The sequence below is a fragment of the Tasmannia lanceolata genome, unplaced genomic scaffold (assembly GCF_043159265.1).
Source record: "Tasmannia lanceolata isolate RefF3 unplaced genomic scaffold, GAP_Taslan_0.1 ptg000015l, whole genome shotgun sequence".
Lineage (NCBI taxonomy): Eukaryota > Viridiplantae > Streptophyta > Magnoliopsida > Canellales > Winteraceae > Tasmannia > Tasmannia lanceolata.
Genome location: NW_027518692.1, coordinates 39,703,734 through 39,725,246, shown reverse-complemented (window position 1 = coordinate 39,725,246; position 21,513 = coordinate 39,703,734). Strand labels below are relative to the sequence as shown.

Sequence of the window (21,513 nt, the reverse complement as noted above, 5' to 3'; positions counted from 1 at the left end):
GTTTTGTTTAGTCCCACATCGATTCAGAAAAATAACTTTTGCATGCTAGATTAGTCGAGTTAGTCAACATTTGTTAATGTGATGAGAAATATATATAGAATGCTGTAAGCGGTATTGGATCATGTTCTTACACTTACAGAACAAGCTCTGATACCACTTGTTGCAAATAAATATATTTGTCATTTTGTTATTATTTACATAATTTTTTTTAAAGAGTTAACCGTAGGTAAATGATATTTACACTCCCTTTTGTTTGCATTAGGGAGTGGGTTGCCAAAAAAGCGGTTGGAAATATTATTTTCTTCATTTATATCCAAACAGTATCCTCACTTGTGTTTTAAAACACCGTAGTTGAAATCGGTACGTGTGGGCTCCTCTCTCATGTGCACTGCATGGGTGGCCATTCGGGCCCGCTTCCATGCACTACGGCTGTGATTTTCCCAGGGCTTTTGTCTGCCTTTTTAATGAAATTGATCCACGGTCTTTAATACTTTTCTTTTGAAGGATGATATGGGGTTTGACTAGAGTCGCCACCTGAGATTAGGGCTTCAAACCTGAGCGTGACTTTGATGTTACTGATCATGATTCTCTAGATAAAGTTTGTTGCCTGGCTACAAGAATGGAAGGTGTTATGCACAATTCCCGCCTGGCTACACCCAGTCTCTATGTCATATGGCCTTGTATTTTGTTAAAATGAGGGCCGGATCGGATTTAAAAGATATGAGAATTAGTTGAAATCCAAAATTAAGAGGAAGGTAGCCAGACTAGAGCTTGCGACCACAATTCCCAGTGAATGTAACAATTGTGATAACAAACTGATGGTTGCAGCCGCATTATTTTACTGGAATGTTTCCTAACTTTTACTAATTTTTGTCATCAGTCCCAGTCTTTGAAAATATTAAGGGATTCTTCTTCTTCTTTTTTCCTTTGCAAAGAACTACCGAGGGGACTACTTGATCTAGGCTATGGTGTTAGGATATAGCGACATGAGCCATGAGAGGACAGAAAGTTTCTAAAACTATGATTAACCCAGGTTACATGGTTGGGGTGCGCCCTGGGGTTTATGGCATGTTTGGTTATTAAGAATTTTCTTTTTCATGCGGCTAAAAATCAAGAAACAAAAAACTCTACTCAAAATAGGACCTGGTTGAGGTTTAGGGTTCCGCACAAACTTTAGGACCTGTTTGCTTTAGATTGTGAAAGCCAATTTGTGAGTCAAAAACCTATTAATAGGCTAAAAAATAAGGGTTATAATAAATTCGCACCCCGTTGTGGGATGATTCACACCGCTGTAACGTGAATCGACTCAAAAAGCATTAAAGTTTGGGGAAATGATATTTTCCCCCCTCTATCCCCCCTGAAACGTTATTTGTTAAGTTCTAAAGGCAAAGAAAAACGTTAAAGGGAGGGGATTTTATCAGTTTAGGGGAGGAATGCGGAAGCAGACACCCTTGCCAAGAAAGGAGTCTTTCGGGCCGCGTTTGAGTGCTTTGACTATCTACCTCCTTGAATTATTGTACTGCTATCTTTGTATTATCTTTGTTCCTTCAGGACCACCTCGGTTCTGTTTTTATATATATATATATATATATATATATATATATATATGTATATTCTGTTGCCCTTTTCAAAAAAAAAAAGTTTAGGGGGGGAATATCATGTCCCGTGACGCTTTTTAATCCCTTTTTAACGTCAATTAACGTTAAAGGTGCGAATCATCCGACAGCGGTGCGAATTTATCAGCTCCCAAAAGTAAACTTAAATTTTGAGTCCAATATTAAGGCATTTCCTGTTGCACTGTCTCTCGTCTGATAGCAGCAATGGCGTAGAAGAAGATACGCGAAGAAAACCCTAGAAAAATCAATTGAGATTCGAACGAGTATCCGTGGGATTGGATCAAGTTTTAGAAAAACTGACGTAAACAGGTATTTTTCTTATTGCTTATTTGATTCCCCCCTCCTTTTAAGAGGATTTGTTGGTTGTTTCGTATAAAATATTTTATAGAAACCCTAATATGCCGTTTGGATACAAAGATTTTATAATCCAAGATTGTAAAATCCTGGACTTCACAAGCTAAAATCTAGATTTTATAAACTAAAACCTAGATTTTATAAGCAAAAACCTAGATTCTACATTTTCAGGATTGTAAAATCCAGGTTTTAGCTTATAAAATCTAGGTAAATTTCAAGATTTTAGAATCCCACATTATAAAATCCATGTATCCAAACGACCCCCCAAGTCATTCTTCTCTGAATCTGTTCTTCTATAGTTAGCTTCAAATTCTTCCATATCAGCAACCTTAGTTTTCTTATTCTTCTTCCCTCATTACCTTTCCTTTTTATTTTCTCTTCCAGTTTGTTCTCAGGCCTCTTCTCGATTGGGCAAGAAGAGAAAACCAGAAAGTTATCCAGCCAAATAGGCGGTGATGGGCGTGGCCTCAGGAGCTAATCCCTACGCAAAAGAAATGTCCATCCGAAAGAGAATAGGCAATATGTATGTACTGACTTCTCTCTGATTTTCTCCTTTTCCTTTTTTTTCTTTTCTGAAAGCTGTCGATTGCCCTTTCTCCATTTCCAAATTTTTAATAAACCCATCTTGCACATTTCAAGAATCTTAATCCCTTTAATCTACATTTTGTATGAAACCCAATCCAAGAAATCAAAGAATTTGAGTGCAGAAGGTGAAACTAGAATATGAAACTGATTTACCTGATGTGTTAATAATAGTTATGTTTTTTTTTTTCTCCTTTTCTTCTCTTCATTTGTCTTCAGTGTAGGACTCTAATGCTTATCTGGTGTTCTAAGGAAATGGTTGTAGCAAGAGCTAGAATTTCATGATTGGGGCCAATCTACGGATATATTACAGCTACACACACACTGAAGGGCTCCCTTGCAAAAATCCAGCCGAAAGGGCGCCCCCCATTGGTTCCACATCATCAGTCTCTATTTATAACGGCATTGAAAAATGCAAAGTTGAAGTAGTGATGTTGATGTGGATCCAATGGGGTGCCCTTTTTTTTATTGGTGAGCTGGGATCCAATGGGGCGCCCTTGCGGCTGGTTTTTGCAAGGTCGCCCATCAGTTTAGCATTCCTCACACACACATTCTTTTTTGGATTAAGAAACAGAAATCATTGTTGGTTTTGATGATTTTTTTTGTTATAGATGAATGCAGTAGGTGCTCTTTATGCTATTGAGAGGCAAGTACCACCTTTGACATATACAGTATTGATTTTGGACATATATAAGATCTTACAGCCTCATTGTACTACCCTTGCAAAGGATAATTTGATAACATTCGGTCAAGATGACTTGGATGTTGTTGCATTGATTCTGGTTCCGCTTATATACTGCAGAAAATGGTATTGCATATCTGAAAGGAGATAATGTACAACAATCCATGGAAGTATATCATCTTTCTAAGTTTGGACTTTGGAAAAACTCAATACGTCAAGAAATGGGTGACATTGAATAGAAGACTATACTAAAATACAGGATGTACTTGGATGCCTATCATTTGACTACATAAGATATGATAACACTATGCTTCTGTTAACTGTAGAGGCCAGAGAGGAAATGAGCATGGAACAATTTCTGAAGAAAGATGTCCAGGAGTACCTCTTAGGTTCAATGCCTTTAACAAAGCATGTCATGATATAGAGGACGTACACGAAAAACAGTTCTGATTTTTTGTTGCACCCATACCCTATCATTGCAACATAAGATAACAATACATAATGGGTTTCTAACAGCATTGTGAATGTTTGCCTTCCTTTGCACTTTGGTGCTCCTCCAACTTGGTACGCTTTATGTTATTTTTCACAAACTTTCTGGAATGGTTTTAAACATGAGGAAAAGGATTGTGCGGTTGAGCGCATAAGGGTTTCATGCGGTTGAAGAGAGAGAACCATTCTCATTGGTTGATTTAGTGGGCCCGGGCAGGAAAAGAAAGAGAGATTTCGTGCGTTATCATTCTCTTCGACTGCTTAAAGAAACTTTTTTGATTTGACAGCCTCTATTTTCTCTCGTAATTGTCATAACCTCCTATATGTGATTGGTATTTGTTTCATAATTTTAAAATTTTATAACCCGTAATTTTTCATTCAAAACCTTATAATTTAGCTAATTTACTTTTTGTTGTGTAATGATTACTTTTTAACCTTTTCTAGCAACATTTTAGCAACATTTGGATGCGCGCATCTTTGCACACACGATGACCACTTGCCGAGAAATTGCCAAAGGAGAAGCTTGATAGCAAATTCTATTAAAATAAAAACCACATTTAAATGTGGTCAGCAGTACTGGGCACTCTCACTTTATGTATGGCCCACACCATAGGATGATCCAAACCATCCATTAGTTGGGCCATAGCCTAAATAGGTTATGCTCCAAAAATCATTTCCATAGGATGATCCTATCCCTCCAATCTGAATGTTAGAGGGTTGATCCTAACCCTCTATAGATCGGAGGGTTAGAATCAACCGATGGAAATAATTTTGGGGCATAACCTATTTAGGGTATGGCCCATCTAATGAATGTTTTAGCTAATTTACGGTTAGGATCGTCAGATCAATGTTTTTTTTAATTGCAATGGGCTACCTATGCAATTATCCCTTCTGCTTAAGTTTCTCTTACAGAGAGAAAAAAATTATTGCTTGTACATTTTCTGATATTAGAAGACTCTTTTTCTTTTATTGGGCATTTTTCTTCTGATCCACCGTCCTTGTCTTCCATGAAATGAGTCTGTAATTTTTTTGCGTCGTTGTATGGGAAGCGAAGGACTGCATCAAAGACTAGTAAGTAGACCTGGCAAAAGTGACCCGTACGGTATGTCCTGCACCGTAGGATTATCCAAAGTTCCAAACCGTCCATTAGATGGGCCATACCCTAAATAGGTTATGCCCCAAAATTATTTCCATCGGTTGATTCTAACCCTCCGATCTATAGAGGGTTAGGATCAACCCTCTAACATTCAGATTGGAGGGATAAGATCATCCTATGGAAATGATTTTTGGAGCATAACCTATTTAGGCTATGGCCCAACTAATGGACGGTTTGGATCATCCTATGGTGTGGGCCATACATAAAGTGAGAGTGCCCAGTACTGTTGACCACATTTAAATGTGGTTTTTATTTTAATAGAATTTGCTATCAAGCTTCTCCTTTGACAATTTCTCGGCAAGTGGCCATCGTGTGTGCAAAGATGCGCGCATCCAAATGTTGCTAAAATGTTGCTAGAAAAGGTTAAAAAGTAATCATTACACAACAAAAAGTAAATTAGCTAAATTATAAGGTTTTGAATGAAAAATTACGGGTTATAAAATTTTAAAATTATGAAACAAATACCAATCACATATAGGAGGTTATGACAATTACGAGAAAATAGAGGCTGTCAAATCAAAAAAGTTTCTTTAAGCAGTCGAAGAGAATGATAACGCACGAAATCTCTTTCTTTTCCTGCCCGGGCCCACTAAATCAACCAATGAGAATGGTTCTCTCTCTTCAACCGCATGAAACCCTTATGCGCTCAACCGCACAATCCTTTTCCTCTTTAAACATATGTTAACTTACCAAGTTCTCCAAAAGCTTAAGCTGTTGGAGAAAGGCGTTATTTAGCAAGGTACAAAATGTATCGTCAAATATTCAATATGATTCCACAAGATCTATTTTCGTTCAACACTCCCCCGCATGTGTGGCCCACTTGGCAAACACCTGACACATGTGGCCCCACTTTGGGCCGACCATCGCATGTGGATTTTTGCTATCCGGGAGGTTTGAACTCGAGACCTTTGGCTCTGATACCATGTTAACTTACCAACTTCTCCAAAAGCTTAAGCTGTTGGAGAAAGGCATTATTTATCTTTTATACTTTACAATATACCAACACGTGTCAGTTTTGGCCATTATGTGTTGATTTCTGTGGGGAACAGTCTTCTTTCTAGGTTTGGAGAGAGTATGGGTGACACTGAATAGAGGATGTATACTAAAAAAAGAATGTCTTGGATGTGTATCATTTGACTACAAAACATATGGTAACACTATTCCCCTATTAAGTGAAAAGAGGAAATGAGTTTGAAACAATTACTGAAGAAAGATGTCTAGGAGCTTCTCTTAGGTTCAGTGCCTTTAACAAAGCATGTAATGATTGAGGCTGTTAGTAGTAGGTGTCAATTTTTTTATTGTGAGCGAAGTTCTGATTTTTGTTGCATCCATGCCATACCATTGCAACCTAAAACAACAAAAGGGGTTGCTAATAGACTTTTGAATTTCTGCCTTTCTTTGCACTTAACATTGGTGCTTCTCCAGCCTAGTCCACTTTATCTTATTTTTCACAAACTTGCAACCTAAAACAACAAAAGGGGTTGCTAATAGACTTTTGAATTTCTGCCTTTCTTTGCACTTAACATTGGTGCTTCTCCAGCCTAGTCCACTTTATCTTATTTTTCACAAACTTGTAACCTAAAACAACAAAAGGGGTTGCTAATAGACTTTTGAATTTCTGCCTTTCTTTGCACTTAACATTGGTGCTTCTCCAGCCTAGTCCACTTTATCTTATTTTTCACAAACTTTCAGGCACGGTTTTAAACTTCTACCAACGCGTGTAAGTTTCAGCCAATATGTGTCAACATCCGTGGGGACCAAATTCTGAAGTTTGATTCTTGTTATGCACCGACATAACAAAAAAATCTCATATATCCTTAAAATATTAATGCCCATTCCATGAATACGATGAGTAAGTTGAAAAGTAAAAGAAATGACACCAGCATTAGATTTCATAAATACATCGGAAACATGTGGAAAACACCTAGAAAATGTTTGCGTGATGTGTGGAAAACATGTGTGAAACAATTGGGAAATGTTTGTGAAATACATATGAAACACGTGAAAGATGTGGGAAATGTATGGAAAACATGTGGGAAATGTATGGAAAATATTTTGCAAAAATCACACCCAAGAAAATTGTGGAGTACATACTAAAGGGGAAAACAAAAAAATCAATAGTAATTATAAATGCATGTATTTAAGCATAAAAACTTGTGGAAATTTGAAATTAGTTAATTCTTAATTTATAAATACACAAAAATTTGAAAACTCAAACACTAATGAAAATACAAATTAAAAAATTAAGGTAACAAGATAAAAAATAACTAAAATATAAACAAAAACATTTTAAGTCTATTTCTCTCGCATTTTGAAAGTGCTTCCCGTATGCATGGGAAGCATTTCCTACATGCTTCACTTGCGGCTCCTTTATGTTTCATGTGTCTATTGACGCTTCTGTGTCATTTCCCAAACATTTCTAATGTATTTCCAAAGACGTTTCTAAATGCATTTTCCCATTTCTCGTTTTCCTTCTTCTTCTTTTTCATGTTTTACGTTTCCGTTTCATGTTTCTCTTGCCGAATTCGTTTTGCAGTCTAATAACTATGAAATAAACCTTATTGTTCTAGACATCCGTGTCAACACATGTTACTAGGTGTTTGATCTTGTTAAGCTATTATGAATAGTTGCTTGCTTATGCAATGTTTTCTAGGTGTGTATTGTTCTCATTATAGTATTTCCTTTTTTTTTTAATGGTTCATTATATTCTTAAAGTTTTATCTTAAACCTCTATCGTTTCCATGGATTTTCATAAACTTGCATGATATTTACATGATTTCCATTGACTTCCATAAACTTAGCCGAAGCACTGCCACTTCAGTGGGGAACACAGTCTGGGTAGAAACTACAGTTTGATTCCTTGCTTCCCAAGAGCTCGCCTCATCAAATTTAAACTTTCCTAGTGAAGACCATCATCCTAGTCCTATGAATTTATGATTTCCGATGATCACTCCTGGAAGCTCATAGTGATCTCCCATTCTTTAAAGACCCATTATCATATCTATAATATGAATAGGCTATTTGTGTTTGTGTTTTCGTGAAATCAGAAAAAATCTAGTGGATGTTGGATGCTTAGTTAGGCTCTAAAACCTATATTTTAAGGCTCAATATAGTGGCCATAGTCGAGACCCTTATTTAACCTTCAAATTTCAGCTTTTTTGGCTTTCTATCAAAGCTGGCGGATGCTGGATGCTTAGTTAGGCTCTAGAACCTATATTTGAAGGCTCAATATAGCGGCCATAGTCAAGACTTAATGCCAGCCTTCAAATTTCATCCTTTTTGTCTCAGCCTTGTTGGAAAGCTGCTATGGTTCAAGAGATGCATGTTCTCAAGAGTAATCAAACCTTTGATCTTGCTTCTCTACGTCCTAGAAAGAAGGTGGTTGGGTGTTGAAATGCCCTAAAACTTGAGTTATCACTAACAAAGAGTGATTAAGAGCATTAATCATGCTTAGAGTGATCAAAGTGTAACTTATTAACTAATAAAGTATGAGAGGATATTTTGGTAAATTCATCGAGGGACGTGTGTGTCATTACCATGAAAGAACAAGGGTAAATTGGTGAATTCAACACAAAGGACAAACAAGCAATTCACAGCTGGTGGACCAGCTGTCAAGCTCTCTTCAGAGGAGCTTGCAATCAAAACAAGAAAAAGGAGAAATATTCAAAAGAAAATCATGGAAAAAATAGAAAAGAAAGAGAGAGAGAAGGAAAAGATGGAGGATTTTGATCAATCTCTAAGGTAAGAACAAGTTCTTGACAAGATTATGCTGGGAGGATAGAAGAAGAGAAGAAATAGTGAAAGAAACATCATAGGTAAATAAGAAATTTTGTGTAAAAATGTATTTTGTGCTTTAAATCTGAACTTTCATGTTTCTGAAATTTTCTGGCTATATTTGGCCGGAAAGTTCAACATGAAAGTTGTAGATATTTTTCCGCAGATCGAAATTCATATAATTTTTGCAAGATTTGGTTAAGCTTTGAGTGAGTTATATTAATTTAAGAATATCTAAAAAGAGAGTTTAAAATGGTGTTTTTCATGTTTTCCGGCCATCTTCGATGAGATTTCTTCGGATGTCTAAACATAAAAGTTTTAGATAATAATAAAATGAACGTCTTTCATGAGATTTCGTCGGATGTCTAAACTAATTTTCTTTTTTTATCTTGCTGTGGGAGCCAGTTTTTTCCAAAATTGGGTGTTTACACTTGCATGTATGTTTTTTGTCAGGCTCTCAGATGTGTATATATGATTCAATTTGATTATTTAGTTTTTCGCTCTAGATATTGATTTATATTTCTGTACCATTGATTTCTGATCTGATGTGATTCAGTTTCCGATTGGCCTTGCACGCGTGCGAGGTTCGCCCTAGCGCGTGCGGCGCCTACCACGTGTCCCGAGGGTCTTGGGGCGTGACAGGGGTCACTGGGTTTATACCATCAAGTATAACTCTAATGGGTCTACTGAGCGATATGGGGCTCATTTGGTGGCGTTGAGTTCACTCAATCCTTCGACCTTAATTTTAATAAGGCATATGCTCCGGTTTCGAAGAAGAATTCTACATGTATATTTCTGTCTCCTGTTGCTTTACATTACCGTCTTCCCCATCAACTCGATATGAAGAAAGCCTTCCTACATGGTGATCTCCAACAAGATATCTATATGGCTCATCTTCCTGATCTTCCTCTTGAGGGAGAGAAAGGACTTGTTTGCAGGCTTCGTAAAGCATTCCATGGTCCTAACTCCTAAACAATCTCCTAGAGCTTGGTTTGAAAAGTTCACCAATGCCATTCTTGCCGAGGGGTACACCAGAAGCACATTAGGTCATACATTAGTTGCGAAAAAGGATGAGCTGGTTATTATCCTTATTGAATATGTTGATGGTATTTTTGTTACAAGCAATGATAACCAAGATACTGCCAAGCTAAAACTTCACTTGGAGGTGGCCAGGTAGGCTTTGATATCAAAGATTTGAGACCGTTGAAGTACTTTCTGGGTATTGAGGTTGCCACATTTAGGGTATACCTATATATCATAGAGGAAATACACTTTGGACCTTCTAGATGAGACTGGCGTGTTAGGGGCTGGACTGACTATATCCCCTATGGAACAAAGTCTACATATGAGTGCAGAAGAGGGTGAGCCTCTTAAGGATGAAGACATATATATTGGCTTGTTGAAAAACTGATTTACTTTACCATGACTTACCCATACATATCCTACCAGTGGTTTCATGCACTATCCTAAGACTAGTTATCTTGAGGGTGTATGCATGATTCTTCGCTATCTACAGTCTAGTCTTGGGAAGGGGATAGTTTACAAAAATCATGATCACTCAAAGGTGGAGATATTTATTGACGTAGATTGGTTGGATTTTAGATGACATGAGATCTATCTCAGGCTATTTTTCCTTTGTGGATGAAAATTTAGTCTTGTGGAAGAGCAAAAAGCAGAATGTGCATCCTAGATCTAGTGCTTAAGCTGAGTATAGAGAGCTATGGCTAATAGCCCTTATGAGGTATTATGGATTTGCACTTTATTGGTTTCGTTAGCCAACCCCGTTAATCATGAAAGAACTAAGCACATAAAAGTTGATTGTCATTTTATTCATGAGAAAGTGGCTTCAAAAGTTGTTGTCACTTTTTTGAAGACTCAAGAACATTCAGCAAATCTTCTAACAAAGGCTCTTGGGAAAGCTAGACTATGTGAACTTGTATCCTTGTTGGGCATGGTGAATATCTATGCTCCAACTTTATGGGGAGTATCAGAGTTAGAAGTACAAGTGTGCAAATTACATTTATGATAGTTTAATGAATATCCATATCTTTGTTCTTTGACGTAGAGGTCGGAGGTTCAATCCCAACTTACCTATCAAAAAAAAAAAAAAGAATATCCATATTGTCTTTTTCTGATGTCAATGGCATGCTGTCCTTTATATCTATCTTGGTAATCCCTTAATATATGAATCATGTGTATGGCTTTCACAACACAACACTTTTGCTGAAGTTCCTTCTATTTCTCCTCCTTTTCTACCCTTCTTCGGTATCTCTTCTTCCTTCTTGCTTCCATAACAAAACTAACTCGTCCCATTTGAACTGTTGAAAAAGGCATCAGACCTATGCCTTGAGGCAAGGCATAGGAAAAACACCTCTTACACGGGTTATATAGACAGTACTCATATTTTGTTGAAATTAACTAGATTTTAAAATGATATTAGTAAAATGGTCGGTCTAAAATACTTGTGTTTCACATTAGTTTTTGCTATTGTTCTTATACTTTTCTGTTTTTTTTTTTTTTTCAACTATAAAATTTTAAACTTTTTAAAAATTCTGTTGCAACTTTTCCAAAATGGAACACAGAAATGGCGGAACACCACAACATTTTTTAGAAGAAGAATAAGAACGTCCATCAGAAAGGAATTGACAACCAAGATCTGAAAGTCCTGAATAGTTTTTTAGAATTGAAAAGCGAAAGAAAATAAAAATAAACTAAAAAATTAAGGTGTATACTTTTTTCTAAAAATGTTTATTGAATCATAATATTTGGAAACAGATCATACATAGTATTTAGAACCAACTCATACGATTTGCATAGTGATTCTTACTTTATGATTCAACTTTCCTTAATGTATTATTAATATTTTTTTCGATGGGCAAAGTGGGTTTTGGCAGGACCCCAACCAGACGTTCAATAAATAAATAAGAGGTTACAATCTGAGATAACAGACTCCCATGGAGTCTTTGAGTACAATTTCCTGAAGGGGGATGGGGATGGAGATGGGGTGAGTGGGAATGGATTATTATCATGAGGAAATAAATTTGGCCGATAATTGAGTAATAAATTGCAAGAATTCGACAGTATTGTCATAAATGAAATGAAGTATTTCTTGACCATTTGAATCTGTCAATATATTTAATAAGTTCTGCATTATTGAAACTAACATATTAATTATTTTTCTCTTGACTAATAGGCTAGAGACCTACTGGCACTGGAAAATTGCAATTGCGTCTACATTACATGCTTAACTTATTTATCTGCATTTCCTTTTTTTTTTAACGGCAATTTATCTTCATTACTTTCATGTGCATAGATATAACAAGAGAGAAGAAGACTTTCCATCCTTGAAAGAATACAATGATTACTTGGAAGAAGTGGAGGACATGGGTAAGTCTAACTTTCCTACTATGTTACCTGATATTCCAGACATAATAGTGGTTATTGAGAAGCCCAATTTGCTTTGCTCTCCAGTATTCAACTTAATTGAAGGTATAGATGTTGCTGCTATTGAAGCAAAAATTAAAATTTATGAAAAAGAAAATGCTGAGCAGATAATCAACGCTCAAGCTCGTAAGGTACTTTCTTTGAAAGGTCTCTATTTTATATGCTTCTTTTTTAAGTTCAATGAAGGTTTCACATTGTTAACCCCTGTTATCTGTTTTATCATCATCATATTACACGTTATAAGCTGTAACTCTACTAAACTGGTCTTAGTGGGTTCTAAGCTGTTTTTAGCTCAAGAGGAAGTCTAAATGGAAGGGCGCCCTTCCAAAAATCAGATGAAAGGGCAACCCCATTGGTTACTCATCAGCGAAGTGCATTTATGACAGCACCGGAAATTGTAAAATAAATGCAGTTTGGTGATGAGTAACCAATGGGGGCGCCCTTTCATCTGATATTTGGAAGGGTGCCCTTCAGTTTAGACTCTCTCTTAGCTCAATATTCCAAGTCTGTTATTTTAAATACAGTAATATTGCTTGTACAGGCTGAAGATCTTGCGGCAGCACTTAAGGCAAGTAAGGGAAAGCCTGAACAGATTGATTCTATTGATGGGGTGAGTTCAATGGTGATTTATTATTTTTGTCTGTGTACCATTAAGAATTAACGAAATGTGCGGTATGATTCTGCTTTTGAGCTCCTTTAATGTTCGAAGACAGTGATACAAACTCTATTACTTATTCATGGACTCAATAACTAGAACTTGCTCAAATGTGAGAGTATGTATACAATTCCATTCTTGTTCTGATATTCACTCTCCTTTTTATTTTTAACTTCTTCCAGTAGTTGTTACAAATCCCAGTAAGCTGTCAACTGCCGATGAGAGAAATTTAAAATATGTGGGAATGCATTTCATTTGTTGGGTCCCTCTACCATTGCCTTTCGCCATGTTAGAAGATCGGCTAATGAAGTAGCCGATAGTCTCGCAAGAGAGGGGGTGACTAAGTAGTCGTTAGAACTGTTTGATTTCTTGCCACCCTAACTTGGCTCCTCTTTTTGGTTATTTTTATTTGCTCCTGTCTCCTCTTTTCTGTCTTTGTATTGTCCATCTCAGTCCTTGTTGCTTTTAATAAAATTGCTGCCATTCAAAAAAAAAAGAAAAGATGTACATGTAGGAAGGATCCAAAGCTTTATCGGAAGATGTACATGTGAAAACATGTTCGGAAACCATGAGTTGTTTTTTCCATGGAACATTAGCTTACCAATGGTGAGGGAGGGCAGGAGATGGAGAGACCTGAGAGGGCATGAGTGAGCAGGGGTTAGAAAAGGCTGAAAACATTGGAAAAAAAAACTCCATTCATTTTTTTCCTATTTTTTCTTGTAAACGTAGGAAGGTTCTTGCAATTTGTAGTGTTTAATTTGTGAATATTTGTGTTGTAGGCTGTTGGACAAAGCTCTCAAGCAGGTGTTGGTGGTGGGCAAGGGCAATATGCACCCGCCATAGCTGGGGGTGCATTCACACAACCGCGACCCACAGGCATTGTACCGCAGGCACAACCTGTTCCGGTTGGAGGTGTGTTTGACATGATGGGTTATGCACCGGAGGATGAAGAAGCACAGAAACTGCGGGCCGAGAGAGGCGGAAGGGCTGGTGGGTGGACGGTGAATCTGAGCCGGAAGAGGGCATTGGAAGAAGCTTTTGGTAGCATGTGGGTATGATTTCTCATTTCTCAACAGTGTCTTCCTCAGTTGCTGGTCCATCACAGCCGTAGCATGTTCGTGTGGGGATTCAATGCTTAATCTTGTGGTTGTGGTAGCTGCGAGATTGTGCCAGAATATCCAGTTCCACACCCTTCGACAAAAGGAGACTGTTTCAAGCATTTTTTCTAAATTAAATTGGTCAGTATTATTTTCAGATCATGATCAAACTGATGAGATCTCTGTTGGATGGAGGACTCAATATTGTCTCCTGTAAGATCAATGATCCTGATCACTACACCCAGATGTTGAGTTGTTGATGGGCTCCACAATTAGGTTCTTGATCTTAGATGAGTAGTGACTAGTGACTGTTAGAAAAATGTTTGGGCAGGGGTCAGAAAAAAATTCAGAAATATGCATATTGATCGAAAAAAGATGGGAGGAATACATGTTCTTCTTTGTTTAAAACATGTATATTTATTGTGATATACCTATGTTTTTATATTTTCGAAATAAAATAACATTAAATTGGTGGAATAATTGTGCATATTGTTATTCTGTTTAAAACACGTATATTTATTATTTGGATTTGCTTGGCAATTTTGTGGAAATCCATTTTGCAGCTCACATTGGCAGGAGAGAACAGCCACACAAGCTAACATTTTAGCAGATTTTGTCTTATTCTTTTAATCCATCCGAAATTCCAAATGCCTTTCTGTGAAATAGCCTAACAAATGCCTTTATTACCATATATTTTTTAAATGAAATAAAATTAAAATTTTGGAATAATGGTTAAGTGCATGTGTTTATTAGAATAGTCAATAATTATGGATTTCTCAAATTTTACAAACTATTTTTTAATTTTGCGTTTAACTCGAAAATATTGTCTATACTAATGGTAAAAAAAATCTTATGAACTGTGGTAGATTCCCCTCCTCCCCATCCCATTTCGGAACTAGCTTGGCTTGATCAGTTTTTTTTTTTTTTATTCTTCTTCTTTTCGGAAGTACTTCCAAGAGCAGTTGGCTCTGTTAAAGACGGAATGAGAAGTGGGGTGGTTAGCGAGGTTTGCTGGCAGGGGTGCAACTTGGGTCTGGTTGGGTTTTTTTTTTTTTAACCTGAAATGTATCTAAGAAGTAGGGTCGGCACCTTAAATTTTATTAATAATAGAAAAACATAAGAGGGGCCGTGCCTCAAAACCCCCAACAGAGTAAAACTTAAATAGACTGAAAAGGGCTATAGAGTAAAAAGGCTAGAGTGAAAGCCGCCACAAAGTGGGCCATCGAAGAAGGCAGAAGTGAAAGTGTGGTGAAGTGTTATGGTCCTGAGTGGGTTTTTCTTAGATATGGGACTGGGTGGGACCTAGCCTGGCAGGGACATGTTTAAAAGGCCTAGCCTAACACAATCCATATAGTCCTGAAGCTTTTGGTGCATTGGTTAAGTACCTAACATAAAGTTAGATAGCTTTCACGAGATCATTCATCAATGGGAACATGAAATCAATCTCAGGGAAAATAGCAATCAATTGAAGCTTGTCAAAAGAAGAAGAAGAAGAAGTGCATACAACGGACATGAATTTTGGTTCAGTCATCAGTAGTTTCTCCAATCGAAAGAAAATGCGAATGTTGGCTGGGGGTGAATATTCAGAAGGCTTCCAACCTCTCTGGCATTGGGGTCTTAATTACCTGTAGTATCTGGACCACTTCAGCCATGGATGGTCTACTTGAAGGTATCTGAGAAGTACAGACCAAACCCAACTTGAGAACAGGCAACACTTCCTCCTCAGGGTACTCACTCATTCTCGAATCCACGCAATCCAACACATTCCCTTCTTCCAAATGTACCCTAACATGATCAGTCAATATAAACACCTCATCATCCCCACACTCCATTGGCCTTCTCCCTGTCACAAGCTCCAGAATCATCACTCCAAACGCGTAGACATCGCATTTTTCATTAATCCTTAAGCTCTGACAAGCTAATTCCGGTGCAACAGAGCCGGTCTGAAACCTAGTACTAAAAACATGCTTGTCTAGCTTTAGTAGAAGCCTTGCCAATCCGAAATCCGATATCATTGCATTGTAGTTCTCATCCAACAGGATATTACTTGGCTTTATGTTGTGATGTATGATCGGTGGACTGAATGATTGATGCAGATGGGTGAGGCCTTTTGCCGTCCCAAGTGCAATCTTAAACCGGTGGGCCCAAGAAAAAGGTGTAGATTCCGGCCTCTCATGAAGTTTGGCGTGTAAACTTCCTGTGGGAGCATAATCTGATATCAAGAACTTCAATTGAGGAGTCCAATAGTAACCCTTGAGTGTTAACAAATTTGGGTGCTTAACTTTCCCTAGAATTTGAACTTCTTTGTCAAAAATTTCTTGATTTTGAAGTATATTAGATGTTATGAGCTTCTTAATGACCACAATCCTCCCTCCCACAGATGTTTTGTAGACTGTTCCGAAGGCTCCTCTACCTATCTCAGAGGCCTTGTTGAGTAGCAATTCAGCATTGTTGATCCAATCTTCATATCTCAAGTCACTTCTCGGGCCGAAGAGAACGAGCTTCCCCATGGATGGGACCCGCGATCTTGGAGAACTTGAGCACATACTTTCCATTGCATTGTTGACAAATGCTAACCTCCTTCGAGCGGAAAAATTCAGTAGGGTGATCACTACAACCCCAATAACTATGAAAACAGAGGCAGAGATTGCAAGAATTGAAGAAATGCTGAGGAAGGTTGTGTGTCTGGTTTTTATGGAATTAGACTCAGATACTAAATTACCACCATTATTTCCCTTGCCATAAGCATATGGGTTGAGGACTAATGGTTTCGGAACGTTCATCTTACAGGGCCCTGTCAAGATTGGCGAGCAGAGGCCTAGATTTCCTTGTAATGAACTTTGATCTAAGCTTGGAAATATGCCTTCAATGGGAAGCCTGCCTGTGAGTCTGTTGTAGGAAATATTAACGGCAAGAAGATTATCCAAACTACCCAGCTGTTTTGGAATCTCTCCACTCAAATTGTTGAATTCCAATTTCAGAATCTTGAGCTTCTTTAAATTTGCTATGGCATTTGGAATGAATCCACTCAGGCTGTTATGAGACAAGCTCCTGCAATTGTAACAGCAGATTCAAGTAAACAATCTAAAGCATGATCATGAATCTGCTACTTCTCATCTGGAAAGAAAATTCTAAAGACCACCCAAATTTTTTGAATTGAATGAGATTATGTTTATAGCATAGTTGCCAGAGTGGGAAGCGAGTGCGAGAAGTGATGCAGGAAGCGAATGAGGGAAACGATGTATTTAGAAAAGTGAAAATGCGTGAAGCGAAAAGGTGGCTATGTCACGGGAGTGGCTCGGAGAGTAGTAGAATAAGAAATCAAAAGAGAGGAGACAAGCATTTGATTTGTCTAGAAGAATAGTTGAATAGTGGTAGGTTGGTAGTTGTGTTTGGTAGCGTGGCAATTCTCTCGGAGGTTGTGTGAAAAAGTAGGGGTGTCATTACCAAAAAAAGAAAGAGTGTGAACAGAGAGATAGGGAAGAGAGAGAACGAGAGAAAGATAGAAATGACAAGACCTTTCCACTATTCTTCTACCAAAATTTAACATTTTGGTAGAATTTGGTTGAAAGATGAGTGGAGGGGACATTAGTGCCCCATGGGCTTCAAGAGTGCAAAAAAGCAATAATGATGTCTGGAACATGCTGAGGAGTCAAATGGAACTTCAATGCAATATTGGCAACAAAACAAGGAATCGTCATTCATTGGAATTTAAAATTCCTATGAATGCCTAAAATTTCAATGAATGCCAAGCGTTTGTGCAACCAAACATAAAGAGAAAATGTGCAAGAAATGTCATTGAAAGTCAACATTGAGCATGCAAGAAACTTCATTCGAAGTGAACAAGAAGTACATAGAAAGAGTAGGATTGTAATAAGCTAGGGAGGAAGGGTTAATATAGTTATGGATTACAGGTAGAAAAGAAAACTTCCCAACTAATTAGAATCACAAATTTTAGGGAATTACAATTTCACATATTTTATTCATGTATACTTAATGTTATATTTTTGGAAAAAGATCCACATAATTTTCATTTGAAACTTAAAAAGAATTTTCAAGTTTTGAAGACGCTTTTTTTATGTACACTTCTTCAGCATTATCAAAAGGAGAAAATATACTTCTAGGAAGAAATAATCACCTAAATAGGAAGCACACTCTTAATTAAGAGGAAACGCGTAGGAAGTGTGCTTCCCCTAAATTTGGGAAGCCATAAAAACTTAGCTTCCGAAGTGAATGTCTAAGGAAGCGAGCTTCCCATCCAACTAGGAAGTTTACGATTACTATGGTTTATAGTCAGTGGAACTTACAGTAAGAACAGAGCAGAACAATTTCCGATCTCTTCTGGTATCGATCCAGTTAAAGAATTTCCATCCAATTGTAGGACAGTTAGGCTATTGGAGTTGCATAAATCATCTGGAATCGATCCATATAACCCACTGTTGCGAAGATCCAACACTGAAAGGTTTCGAAAATATCCGAGTTCCGAAGGCAACTTCAACTGTAGATTATTCCAGGATAGGTTCAAGTTTCTCAAATTGAAACAGTGACCCATCTCATGAGGCATTTCCCCGGTAAGATTATTTTTAGACAAATCCAGCAAACGAAGTGACTCGAACAGTTGGGTCGAACCAGATGGTATTGGACCGCTGAGCCCATTTGACGATAAATCGAGCTCTTCTAGTGCAAGATCAAACAGGCATTGTGGGATGGTTCCATTGAGACCATTGCCCCTCAATCTGATCACAGAAAGCCCAGTACAGTAAACAAGTGTTGTGGGAATATCTCCCACCAGTTTGTTGTGGGATAAGATCAAATAATTCAGCGATTTCAGATCACCCAGTGAAGAGGGTAGCTTCCCCGTGAATTCGTTGTTCTCAAAATCAATGAATTGGAGACTATTCATGTCACCAATCCATGGTGGGAAGTCACCCATCAATCTGTTATTTGATGAACTGATGGTTGTCAAAGCATTAAGCTTCTGCATTGAATTGGGCAAGGTTCCTGTGAACAAATTATTGCTAAAATCCAAGTTTTTCAAATGGGTGCACAATCCAAGATCTGTGGGTAATGGTCCTGAGAACTGATTTCCCTGTAAGTAGAGCTCCTTCAAGTATTTTAGACCTGCAATTCCTTCAGGAATAGAACCAGAGAACGCATTGTGCGAAAGGTCTAATGTAGTAAGCTTTGTCAGTAACCAAATTCCATTTCTGAAATTGGGATTACCAGAGAGATTATTATCAGACAGATTAAGACCGCCCAAGAAGCTGCATTTTTGAAGTGTAGTAGGAATGGGTCCTTCAAAGTAATTACCAGCTAAAGAAATGAACTGAAGTGAAGAATATTTCTTGAAAAGTTGTTCTGGGATTGGTCCAGAGAGAGAATTCTCTGAAAAATCAAGGAATTTGATGGAGGTCATGTTGTGAAGATCATCTGGGATCCGCCCAGAAAGGATGTTATGGCTAAGATTCAGTGTTTGAAGGCCGGAGATGAATGCTAATTCGGGGAGAATTTCGCCTGAGAAATTGTTTTGGGAAAGAGATAGGAACTCTAAATTTTGCAATCTTGCGAGGCCTTTTCCGATCTTTCCCGACAAGCCAAGACCGTCGAGGGAAAGTTGAGAGACTCGGCCGTTGATCGGGTTGCACTTAATGTATTTCCATGAACATGGGGCGGTGTCATCTTCCTTCCATGAACTTAGAGAAGAAGTGGGGTCTGAAAGTTCTGATTTGAAGCATATCAGACCCAAAACATCATCATTGAGTTGCACTGGAAGGTGTGTGCCTTTGCAAACTTGAAGAGAAGAAGCCATGAGGATGATAAAGAAGATGGATACCCATGAAGGCAATAAGAAGAAGAAAAGCCCACAAGAAGCCATATCCACAACCAGTCACTCACTCTCTCACTCTCATCTAAAATTCTCCATTTTATTTTTTCTACAGCAAAGGAAAAGCCATTACACCATGGATTGTTGCAGTGTTGCAATGCTACAGCAAAGGACAATCCATATCACACCTTCAAACGCAATGCTTCAACAAACAGTTTGGTTTTTGTGAATGATGGGTCTTCTTCTAACATTTTGTTTTCTTCCTTGAACATTATCACCAATTTGTGACCACCACGCTCTAGAAAGTAGAAAGCCAGTCCATTCAAAAATTACCATCATTGTGCCATCAAAGGACGACATAATGTGGTTCATTTTTTCCTTCACCTTCAGTTCCATATGTTGCCTCCATATGTTGCCTAAGAGTCTCTGTAAAATCCTTGGAAGGGTCCAAAACTTCGGCTACCCCTACTTGTACTACTACTATCTATATTTATCTACAGGACCATTCGTACTCCCTAGTTTCGAAATTTCTACCCATCTTTGTTTTCCCCATGGAAAACAGCCCAAACATGATTGCATTGTACAAAGTTCAATCGAAAATTAGCCCAACTTGTGCCATATGTAAAGAAGCAAAAGCCAAAAAACACACTGATTAGATGACCCTAGACATCAAACAACGGTTTTCTTCCTCTTTGAATGTGAATCATTGTTTTTTAATGATCATTTATCTATTTTTTATTGTTTTATGAAGTGTATTTTTCAATCTTTTTGCCTCGTAAAAAAAATCATATATAAGCCCATCTAGCCCCCAATTTGAAGGGTAATTTTTAACATTCTTAGCATTTTGAAGGCCCCAATTTGAAGGGTAATTTTTAACATTCTTAGCATTTTGAAGGCCCCAATTTGAAGGGTAATTTTTAACATTCTTAGCATTTTGAATTATTACTTTTTCTCAATCACAAGATGTATACTGCAATAAATTTGATGTTCTAAGCAATAAAATGTGTCTTTTTCTATAGCAAAGACAAAGCCATACACACCATAGAATGTCACCACCTCGAAGCTCAAAAGGAAAAGGATGAGAAAAAGCTCAAAAAAATTCTACAGATTTAAAAAAAAAAACAATAGCAAAAGGCAGGAGTGTACATACAATTTTTTAAAATTTTGGATGGGTAAGATCATGTATTTAAAGCTTCCAAATTTAAAAGAGAATTACATATGTTATACTTGGAAAATAAAGGAGAATTTGCTGATACACAATCGAGATATTATTCTAATAAGATAAAAAGGTCATTTTATAGGATTATTTAACCCTCACCCTCACCTATATAATCATACATATATAGTTATTTTGAGGCTACTGATATCTACACAACCATGTTTTGATAGTGGGACAACTCACCTTGTAATAGCCTATTGAGAGCTTTTTGGGAATTGTAATAGCCTCTGATAGCTGGTTAAACAATGTATTACAATGTGAGTTTGCCTCATTATCAAAACATGGTTCTTGTGGACATAATTAGCCTATTTTAAAACTGTTTTACCTGTATGAATAGTAAATACAAGTAGAGTTTTATTCTACTATTTAAGGGAAGATGCTATTTTCAACCCTTTTTTCCAGCAGCTTCCTCATTTTTTGTTCATTTTGTCTTGAAAATAATTAAATTTCTACACCTTTTATTTGACATTTCCCGATGAAATTACTAGTGGAAATGTTATTGTTCATTTTTTTTAATATATTTATTTCTTCTTTATTTCCACCTCATTCCCATCTATTCCCAAGTCCTTTTATTTGTCATTTTGCAAAATAACACCACTCGAATGGCACGCCTTTATTCAT

The 21,513-nt window shown here is 37.3% G+C and overlaps 2 protein-coding genes across 3 annotated transcripts; one reads left to right on the top strand and one right to left on the bottom strand.

Annotated features, from left to right (window-relative positions):
- Positions 1–1,647: 1,647 nt before the first annotated feature.
- LOC143847212 (cyclin-dependent kinase-activating kinase assembly factor-related / CDK-activating kinase assembly factor-like protein) lies at positions 1,648–14,377 on the top strand. 2 transcript variants are annotated; one of them, XM_077355957.1, is made up of 6 exons: positions 1,648–1,925; positions 2,366–2,493; positions 11,967–12,040; positions 12,125–12,228; positions 12,639–12,707; positions 13,532–14,377. In XM_077355957.1, exons 2-6 carry the CDS (start codon positions 2,426–2,428, stop codon positions 13,808–13,810), a joined length of 594 nt encoding a protein of 197 aa, XP_077212072.1. In that variant the 5' UTR covers positions 1,648–1,925; positions 2,366–2,425; the 3' UTR covers positions 13,811–14,377. The 2 variants fall into 2 exon arrangements, with proteins under 2 accessions (XP_077212072.1, XP_077212071.1); XM_077355956.1 differs by having other exon boundaries at positions 1,649–1,925; positions 2,355–2,493.
- Positions 14,378–15,294: 917 nt separating this feature from the next.
- LOC143847211 (probably inactive leucine-rich repeat receptor-like protein kinase At3g28040) lies at positions 15,295–19,922 on the bottom strand. Its single transcript, XM_077355955.1, has 2 exons — positions 18,157–19,922; positions 15,295–16,900 (listed from the first exon to the last, which is right to left on the bottom strand). The coding sequence occupies exons 1-2, from the start codon at positions 19,722–19,724 to the stop codon at positions 15,433–15,435; spliced, it is 3,036 nt and encodes a 1,011-aa protein (XP_077212070.1). The 5' UTR covers positions 19,725–19,922; the 3' UTR covers positions 15,295–15,432.
- Between the last annotated feature and the right edge of the window lie 1,591 nt (positions 19,923–21,513).